At 38.6% G+C, this 9874-nt stretch overlaps 2 protein-coding genes and 1 long non-coding RNA gene across 3 annotated transcripts; 1 reads left to right on the forward strand and 2 right to left on the reverse strand.

Moving 5' to 3' along the window:
- The first annotated feature begins 1670 nt into the window (after positions 1–1670).
- Positions 1671–8064, forward strand: LOC122641594. The gene is made up of 3 exons (XR_006329932.1): positions 1671–1681; positions 6956–7071; positions 7508–8064. It is a non-coding gene; the product is annotated as an uncharacterized LOC122641594 (long non-coding RNA).
- LOC122641593 lies at positions 2408–4511 on the reverse strand. The gene is made up of 4 exons (XM_043834877.1): positions 4193–4511; positions 3952–4001; positions 2754–2835; positions 2408–2610 (listed from the first exon to the last, which is right to left on the reverse strand). Exons 1-4 carry the CDS (start codon positions 4431–4433, stop codon positions 2564–2566), a joined length of 420 nt encoding a protein of 139 aa, XP_043690812.1. The 5' UTR covers positions 4434–4511; the 3' UTR covers positions 2408–2563.
- Positions 8065–8635: 571 nt separating the features above from the next.
- Positions 8636–9429, reverse strand: LOC122641359. The gene is made up of 2 exons (XM_043834571.1): positions 9191–9429; positions 8636–9084 (listed from the first exon to the last, which is right to left on the reverse strand). Exons 1-2 carry the CDS (start codon positions 9342–9344, stop codon positions 8936–8938), a joined length of 303 nt encoding a protein of 100 aa, XP_043690506.1. The 5' UTR covers positions 9345–9429; the 3' UTR covers positions 8636–8935.
- Positions 9430–9874: the final 445 nt, after the last annotated feature.

A 9874-nucleotide genomic window follows, 5' to 3' on the forward strand; every position in this document is an offset into this window, starting at 1 on the left:
AAAAGATGACGAATTTGAACTAATAATATATGAAAATCAACAGGTCCAGAAGAAGTTTGAACTTGTCGAATTTAATATGGTAGAAAGAAGGATCTTTTAAGATATTCCCTCTTTTTGCCCCTCCCCTATTTGACCTGGTTAATTTTTCAAGGCATCCTGTTGCAGCAGTCAGTTGGGTATACTTGGAACTGTAGATTATTTTTAATAGTAAAATGTGAATGTTGTATGAAAGGGAATAGAACTGGTGAAACACCATCAGAAGCGTTTAGAACCACTTGGGTCACCATCGGAACCAAAAGCAAGCTAAATTTCAAGCAGCCAAAGAGGCTACACAACCTACCTAAAAGTGGGATTGGTCTACAGGCTCCCATTTGTGGAAACAAGACAAGAGTAGCAAGAATCACACTGTTATCAGATAATTGTGAAAGCATATTGATGAGCACATTTATGTGTGAAATCTTAGGGCATAAAGCATACATTTTATCACATTGGACAGAGTTACTCGGTGCTTTCTTGTGCTTTTCAGGTTGTGTAGGTGATTTCTTGTGAAAATGGAGGAGATGATGCTAAGGAAATGTTTTTAAGCTGTTTAAAGGTGTTAATGGCTTGGATGTGTAGCCCATCGAGTCAGCCAAAGCGGTTCAAGCGGCACATGATTCCGAGTTGAAGCGAAGAAGTTACGGATGTTTCCGTGAACGCGAAAATGGTCTATAGGGGTTTATTTGTAATTATTGACAGTCGGCTGGGGATAAAGTGAAACGAAAGTTCAGATTGCAGGGGCCTTAACGCAATTATTAGAAGTTATATTTCTTGTACCCGAAAGATTCCATTTGGAGGGCTCTGGACAGTCCAACTCCAACTTGAGATATCTTGGGCTCCCGAACTCCAAATTGGACGAAATTTGGGTCTATTTTGGGTGATTCTTCGCAAGGAACACAATGGTGAGGCCTATATAAGCACCCCATGCTCCACGTTTCCTGAAGGACAGAATGGGTATTTTATTTATTCTTGAAGGAATCCTAGTCATCACCCTTACTCTCTCTCTCCTCCAACTTCTCAAGGGCACTTCTGAAATTCTACTTGGGATAGATTTATTTTGAAAGATATTCTCTCACCTATGGAAAGTTGAAAAATCAAAGATGTTTTGATTTTATTGCTTGGAGAAGATATCTACAAAGAAAAGGAAGCACTTGTTAGAATTGGAAGTTTACTTTTCTAGAAATAGAAGGTCTATGTAAACAATCTTCTCTTCTTCTTCTTTCTATTTTTTTCTTTTTTCTTAGGATTCAAGGCATTGTAATAGAGGAAGGAGAAGAGAATATTCTCTTTTCTTAGGGAATATTTCTCCTACACTTCCCTCTTCTCTCTTCTCTTCTCTTCCCCCTATAAATACCCCTTGCCCTTTGGGTTGTAAGAAGTTAGTAGTTTTAGTTCAGTTTTTAGTTAGTTTCTAGTTCAATTTTAATTCAGTTTTTTAGTGTAATTTTTATTTCATTCACTTAGTGAAATTTTCTCTTCTTTTCCTATTTTTGGCTTAAGTTCTTAGTTTTGATTTCAAGTTCTTAGTTTTGATTTCATAAGTCTAGTTTAATGGTTGTAATAGTTTTAGTTTAAAGCTTCCTAGTCTAAGTTCCTATGTTGATGACAAGACATGGAGATTTAGAAGAGGAAGCCATGGTGAGTTTATTCAAGTATTCAAGCACATCAAAGTATCTCATTCTCTAAACCCTTAATCTCATTCTCCCTTTCCTCTATCTCTCTCTATCTTTTTCTTCTTCTCCCTCTATTTCTTTTATTTTTTTTATATGGTTGTGGTATGTGGATGCACTTTTATTCCCTTATTTCTTTTTATGTGATTATGAAGTGTGGCTGCGTTTTTATTATTCCTTTCAATTCGCTTTAGTTTGATAGGTTAGATGCTCATGCGTTAGGACGCCAATTTGATCCCTTAATTTTGTTAGATGCTTATGAGTTAGGATGCATTAATTTTCATTAGTTTAATTAGTTTAATTTAACATTTTAATTTGATCCACTTTGCATTACTTTTAAGTTAATTAAATAGAGTGGCGTATATCTCCTCGTGTTCGACCCGTAGCTACGATTGACCCGTACGCTTGCGGTATTATTTTAACTCAAAACACATATGGATGAGATAAACATGCAGAAACCATCTCCGCAGAGGAAAGTGGCAGTTATAAGTGCAGTACTATCCCTAACAAAACAAATCAAAATACATGCTCATGAATTCATATGAATTTATAGGAAAGCCTATCTTCTCCATGTTTCAGCTAAGCTCCTTCATGAAAAATTTCTGGATAATCCAAAATCTGTTTGCTGCATGATTCTTGTAGCATATCTATTACCATATTCTTACTAATTCAAAAGAAAGCATGATTCTCATCTAAGCCATTACATGAAGCATTATAGATGCTCAATTAGCATATAGTGAAGTTCCAATGGAGGTATCTGAGTTTATAAACTCATAAGCTAAAGATTAGACTACTGACCTTAAGAGGAGCAGTTCCACCTTCCCTCCATTTTGGTGGATAACATTAGGAGGAATTTAACCTGAAAAGAATCTTCTCCATGACTGCCATGGGAGAAATCCACCTGGTGTAACAATTAACCATAACACAAATGCTGGTCAATCAGGGAAAAAAGATGTTGGGGGTGGGGGTGGGGGGTATAAACATTATCTAACTTTGTGGTGCTAGAACTTGGGATGAAATAAGGAGAGGATTTTTGCCACATACCACAGCCAGGGCAGCGGAAGTAGTATTTGTCTCTCAGAACAAGTCCTGAACCTCCACAAACCTGACATCTTCTCTGTGCTACCTACAGTAAAATCCAAAAAATGCTGTGTAATGTCAATGGCTCTTGTTAATGTCAAACCATTGTACCAATAGTTAACAAGAAAACAGTTAGGCAACCACAAATTAGAAAATCAACAGGACAAGCTTCATAATGCTAATAGGATCCAGTTATGTAAGTCCTCAAACTGTCTAACCCCTATTCTATTTCTATTTTGAATGGCATCCCTGACCATCAATTTGAATTCTATTTTTCATTTAAGTTCTAGTAACCTAAATCCCAACCTTTTATCCATCCTCTTGTTAAGTTCTAACTTGGCTATCTAGGCAATATGGTTTATCAGTTCATTTGCAAGTCATTTGAAAGCACATATAAACCAAGCTTGCCTTACATTTCATCAGTCCAGCATGCATTGTTAAAAAAGAGCACAAGCACGGCATTCTGTTAAGGCTGATAGTCAGCTAGAAAGAGGTCCATCTTCTAGGATGGTTTGCTAAAGTTGCTTACACAGGAAAAATTCCTGCAAGGCCACTTACTCGGTGAAATTATAGGTTATCGCACATGGGATCAGAATAACAAAGAAATTCAATTTAGAATGTCTTTTCACTTCATTTGATAGCTTAATTGTAGTACAAGTTGTTGAAGGGGGAATAAAAGAAAGTTTCCATTGAGAGTTACCAGTATATATCTTTGCCTACTTGGAGACTATAGTTGGATGGATAAACCCCACAAATGTAGTGTAACTATCTTCATGGCTTTTTTCAAGCTTCTTTCAATGAGTTTGTTTTGAATCCTTTTAAGTTCCCTTAGGCTAGTAATGCAGTCTTGAAAATGATACTCTGTGTTGTCAATGTCCATATGTAAATTTTTTTCATTTTTATCAGTTTCCAATAAGAGTCTCACCAAATCTGGTTTCCCTACAAGAATGAGTTACCAATGTTGCAACTTAGAATCTAAATCCAAGTGAACATCTTCATCAGTTTACACATCACAATTATACAGGAGTACATAGGAACACCAAATAAGATGATGATAATGATGAGAAGGTCCACAGTTTATTTCTTAATGGGTAGCCTACAATTTAGTCTAGCTCCACATGAACTAGGAATTAGTATCAAAACAAGCCTAAATAGAACTTACAATCCGTTTGCTGAACTCAATTCCTGCGACCACAAAAGGAGTAACTCCAGCTGAACAATTTAAAACAGATTGAGGAAAACAAAGTTAATAATAATAAAACAAAACAGAAAGCAGATCAAACTAAGAAAATCCATAATTTAGATATCCACAAGAAGATCCCCTCAAGTCGGAAAAGAATAAGTTGAAGGAAAACCAAATAATCAGAAGGGGAGACCAAAAAGAGAGGGAAAATTCGAGAAACCTATAGTTCCAACGACAATTTGCCAGCTGAGCTCCACCTGAGCCGTATCTACGGCGGCAGCAGAGAAGTCACCAGTGGCCTGAACCCTAGATTGAAACTTGCGGGTTGAAATCAAAAGCTTATTCCTGTTCCTGTGAAGGGTATTTGGGATAGTAGGGTTACGATTCGCTGATATTTGTGAGGCGGGATGGTTCTTCGAGCTTCCGAATACGAGAACAGACGAGGAGAGTAAGGTCTCCATGCTACAGTGTCAGGTGTAATTAGGTTTTTCAGCGAAGATAGGCTCGTTGTCGACTGAAGACAATCTGATCTTCGTCGCTGCTTCGTTAGAGATTAGAGAATCAACACTGTAACTCTAGTTTTGCGGCTTAGGTTTTGGCGCGTAAGCAAAGACAAACGGTCAGGAATGTTCAAATATGGAACCTCCGTTCAGACAAGAGTCTTATCTCCTCTATACAGTGGAAGGGGTGTCAATCTGGTCGGTTCAGTCTTGTTTCGGTCTGGCTGAACCAGTTCGTATAATAGGCCAGAGTGAAACCTAACCATTAAACCGAAGTTCGTTTCAGCTGGTTTTGATCTGGTTCAGCTCGATTTTATTGGACTGTTATCGGGTTGTTATTGGTTTGGTTTCAATTTTTCAAATATATGTCGAAAACTACTTAAACTTATTTTTTATTTCTTTTCGGATCTTCAATATTTTTTTTTTATCACGTTTGGTTCGATCTTCTATCGTCTTGGTCAATCCATTTCGGTCGGTTTGACTTGCACCATTTCATTAAAACCTAGACCGAAATGACTCAAAGGGTTCAGTTCGATCAGGTTGAATTGGTCAGCCGGCTCAGGCTGAAATTTGACACCCTTGTCTATAACCCTGTTAAGGAACAGTGACATGAATTCAGATGTAATTCATTTTGATATATTCCAAAACACCCTCCTGATACCTTTTCTCGCACTCTCCTGTCCTGTGGCGAACGGGATCTCATTCACCGTGGTTGGAGGGAAACTCAGTCCTTCTTTCTAATCCATTGCCTCCTCATTTTATTTCCAAATTTCATGTTAAAACTTTAAATTTTTTATGTGGAGGGTGTTCCTTGATCGGTTACATATAAATCAAAATTGCCTGCTTGGTTGATATATTTTGTATCTTCAGTAATCAAGAAAGAAAAACCTTGTGGCATTTATTTTAGGGAATTTGAAGTTTTTAAATGATGACTCACTTTGAGAGCATGCTCATCCATATTATCACCATTTTACAGAATGTAGCCAAGTGGATTTCTAATCTCCACTTGTCTCCCTTCTTCTTTCACTCCTCTGACTGTGATTCTAATTGTCCCATTCTTTCTACTGAAACCTTAGTCATCCTCGATATACCTTCCATGAATTCTTTTTTTTTGGGGTAGAAAGTAGAAACCTTCCATGAATTGCTTAAGCTACAAGGATTCAGTAGAGGTGTGGACGAGTTCCGACCAAGCAACCGATCAATTGCTTCAGCTCATACCAAAGGAGAAGGATGTGATGTGCCCGTGGGAGTGCTTTACATTTGGGTAAATTACACGTCACCCTCTGGTTTTCAAACGAAACTCAGATCACCCCCTGATTTAGACCCTAATATGACAAATTAGTCCCTATCGTTAGTTTTATGTTGTTAAGTGATGATGTCAACCAGTTAAATAAATTTACATCTCTAAACTACCCTTGACCAATGTTGAAGATGGAAGAAATGTAGTATTGTAAATTTAATTCTAATATTTTAGTACAAAGGTAAAATAGTTCTTTCACACCAATAATTAACAGCAGACTAACACCATTACTATAGAGGGGGTGATTTGAGTTTTTAAAAAAATCAAGGGGTGATCTGAGTTTCGTTTAAAAATCACGGGATGACATGTAATTTATCCTAAATTTTAACCTGATGTTTAATTGGGCTTGTACTAAAAAAGCAGAATTTTCTTTAAGAACAAACCCCCTCCCCACTCCCCCAGGCGCCAGGCCCAGCGCCCCCAAAAAGGGAGAAAGAGAGGGTGTGAGATACAGCCATAAATCCTCTCCAATCACTTGAAAGCATTGGTGAAACAAAGGGGCAGTGGTGGGTGTGGGTGTGGGTGGGGGTGGGGTATGGGATCCGCTGGACCCTTGCAGCTTGTTTTGATTCCCTAGTACTTTCAAGTGACTGGAGAGGAATCGTGCCTTATCCCAATTTATACATATAACTAACACTGCAAAATACAACCTTAGATTCCGAGTAGTCGAAGTTTATATACAAACTCAGAGGAGAGGAGTTGTCTCAACTATATTAAGTGATTGAGCCAATTTGCACCATTGGTTGTGATCAATCCCCTAGATCCTCTATTCTTTGACTGCCATTTTGCACAACCCATTTGATTTGGTTCCCACTTGATTCTCTCTTCAATTCCTTGAAGATTCGTGCAATGGGTACAGTTCTTTTTAAAGCCATTTGATTGGATAATTCTCTCTCAAGATACTTTTCTTGAGTTTACCATCCTTCAGTTTATTTGAAAGGCTATTGGAGAAGGATAGGGAAGTCAAAGACTTACCTGTGACAATCATGGCAATGTTCTTATTTGTAGAACTGAACTTTTCCCTAAGGTGTATTCTAAAAGGGCTGAAGCATGTGTTTAATGAGGATGTTATCTAGGCTTCTGAAATGAGACATACTGTCGTGATTTCAAGGGTTATGCAAGAGTGCAAATGCTTTTTATGCAAGAGATCCTCAGCCATGGCACATTGGCCACCTCTTCGAAGCTTGCAAGCTCCAGTTTACTTCTTTTCTGCAGGCTCAGGTGAGCTATCCTCCGCAGATCTGTAATGGTGCTGCTCATGGGTTAGCTTGGTTTGCTACTACTGCTACACTTTCTCAAGTTGGTTGGGGACTTCTCATCCCAAATAAACTTTGGGCCTTGATCCTTCTTTTGACTGAATTGGTGAACATAGGAGGATGACATTACAGTTTAACTAAGTTTTCTACAAGCCTAAACCCGGCAAACCAGTGCATATCCAAACCCACATTGGGTATCAGTTGTAGTAGAAGTATCATCTTTATGCATTCCTATACCATCTTCCACCAAGAACACCTTCATGAGCTAACAATACCTGCCGAGGGAGGAGGGGTTCTGCTTTAGCTTCTCACAAGCTGTACTGCAAATGAACCAATCAAAAAGTACATTCTAACATAGTATGCTTATAAGAAATCTAACTTCTTTGTGCCTTAAAATGGAACTTCTTTCCCATGGAAAGGAGAATAAACCTAGTTTCAACTATTAATGACTCAATTTATCACCTCAGCATGTCTGGTAGGTTGCAACCAATCAACTATAGAAACGATGAAGGAAAACCAAGGCTCTAATTCCTAAAGGATGTAGGAACTATCAAGACAATTGTTAATTCTAAGACTAGGTATCAGGCACAACTACACCACTGTGTGGCTCTTAAGGTTCAATTTATGAGTAATCTCTGGTATCCAAACTTCCAAGCAATCCTTTTATAAGGAAATTCTAGATCTATTCCCTTTCAGAAAAGAGAAAATTAACTCTGGTTCAATATACCAACCAACAACATAGGACTGCAACAATAACACTGCCACCTGGCTATCCCCCCACCCCCTTTCTCAATCACATGTATACAAGATTAATGGTATCAACCATACAAAATAAGAATCAAGAATATCAAAGAATCCCCAATTCTCCCTGAATATAGCAGAACAGATCCCTTTTGAAGTACTTGATAACAGCTCAGTTTTTCTGATAATGCACAGGGATCAAATTCATGAATTCCAACTGAAAGTCTGAAAAATTATAGCCATGAGGTGATATTCCAGATTTTGAATTTCAGAGTTGGTTGCTGTGTACATCAAGAAAAAATTGTGAATGCAATGTAAGGCTAAAAAAAAGAGGAATGTATGCTTTCATACACTCATACATAATTAGAGTCAATTCTCTGCCACATTCCCATGGCTTTTCTGCACTTTTTCACGGTTTAATGATCACAAAGAGGATTGTGATTTCGGGGGTCAAAGTTTTCCTAGTAATGGTATAGGAGAGTCAACAAAAGCTTGATGAAACAAAACAACACAAGCTTGGTGAAAGCAAAAGCACCTTAAGAGTGAAAGCTTGGTGAAACCAAATGGACTAACTCCATACCACTCGCTGATTCGAATTATCCATTGTCAACAGTAACTTCTGCAGACCATGGAGAAAAGGAATGCATGTCAAAGTCCAGAGTCCAGACACAGAGGAGCTTCTGGGGTTCAAATATCCTGAAGAAGTTATCCTTCTAATTCCATTTTGTCTCCTTCTTCCATATATTTCAAAACAACCATTCAGTTTCCTTTAATCAGGATGAATGAATAGCAAAAGCACCTTAGAGTGAAAAAGGATAAACATAGAATAAAGGAAAAAACAAATAAATTGAGGGCTCCATTAAAGGTAACAAAAACATTGAGAACATATAGATGTAGTTCAGTATTATATCTCAGTACATGATAACTGTACGCTTGTCAAAGATCAATGAAAGCACACAGAAGTTATTAGACAGTCCAATAGAACGGAGGATCTGCGCAGAGGTTAATGGCAAATAGCACGAAATCAACCTCAACAACACAGCCAACATGGGAGAACAATTTGATTATGGATAAATCCAAATGTCACACACAGGAAATGAAACCCAAAAATGTTCATTGTTTCTTTCGTTCTTCTAAAATCAAATTAAGGATCCTAAAAATTATTCCTATTTCTTGTACCGGGCTACCTCATCGTCGTTAGGGAAAAAACCCATGAGCCTCCCGGCAGAGTTCTGGTACGCGTACATAAAGCCGCCCATAAGACCGATCAGACCTCCAGTGACCATGGAAGGGCCTCTAATGTTGGGCTTGATTCCTGCAAAAACAATTGCCATTGGAGAAACTGTAAGAAACCTGAAATCCCGGAATCTATACAAAGACAATTCACAGAAAAAGAAAGAAGGACAGAGGGAGAGTACAACCAGATAGGTATCCAACAGTGACGGAGACTCCGGTGATGGTAACAAAGCGAAGGTAATCAAGAGTGTTGAAATTGGCTACTGTCTTCGTGAACGGAGGGTTTCGATCGATCACTGGATACTGGGGTTTCTCCGAAGCTGTGATATCTGTGTTCATCTTCGTTCGCTATGATTTCCTTGCCGGATTTCGATTTTGATGGGGTCACCACCTGGTGCCTAGGGTTTCCGTGATCACTGAGCTACTCGAAAATTTTCACCCAAGCCAGTTCTGGACTGAGAACAGAGAGGAACGGTAGCTGAGGTCCTTCATAGTAACTTCCACTTCCTAGTTGACACTTGCACCTAACGGTGACCCGTGATACCGTGTCTATTGGTTTGGTTTTGGTTCAGTTTCGATTGATCAGAATATAATACGTATACTCGGAATCAAACCGCTGATGAATTTTTATCCTGTCCTGTTTCCTGCCTGAATAGGACCGTCCAGTCCCCTCATAGGGAGTGTGAAATGACGACTTAAACTCCCTCGGGCAATGTGTTTGGGTATAGGGTTGGGTCATCATTTCACACCCCCTATGAAGGGACTGGATGATCCTGTTCGGGCAGGGAACAGGAGACGATAACGATTCGCATTGTTCACTTTTATTCGATTCCTATAATAGTGACCCGTGATACTATATTAATTGGTTC

This window comes from Telopea speciosissima, chromosome 10 (assembly GCF_018873765.1).
Source record: "Telopea speciosissima isolate NSW1024214 ecotype Mountain lineage chromosome 10, Tspe_v1, whole genome shotgun sequence".
Taxonomy (NCBI): Eukaryota; Viridiplantae; Streptophyta; class Magnoliopsida; order Proteales; family Proteaceae; genus Telopea; species Telopea speciosissima.

What these genes read in the sequence shown, in the direction of transcription:
- LOC122641593 (XM_043834877.1), bottom strand. Translation starts at nt 4,433, where the DNA reads ATGGAGACCTTACTCTCCTCGTCTGTTCTCGTATTCGGAAGCTCGAAG. An exon ending in AATTGTCGTTGGAACTATAG is followed by an intron (nt 4,002 to 4,192) that starts GTTTCTCGAATT and finishes TAAATTGTTCAG; the next exon opens with CTGGAGTTACTCCTTTTGTG. An exon ending in TTGAGTTCAGCAAACGGATT is followed by an intron (nt 2,836 to 3,951) that starts GTAAGTTCTATT and finishes ATTTTACTGTAG; the next exon opens with GTAGCACAGAGAAGATGTCA.
- LOC122641359 (XM_043834571.1), bottom strand. Translation starts at nt 9,344, where the DNA reads ATGAACACAGATATCACAGCTTCGGAGAAACCCCAGTATCCAGTGATC. An exon ending in CACTGTTGGATACCTATCTG is followed by an intron (nt 9,085 to 9,190) that starts GTTGTACTCTCC and finishes TTGTTTTTGCAG; the next exon opens with GAATCAAGCCCAACATTAGA.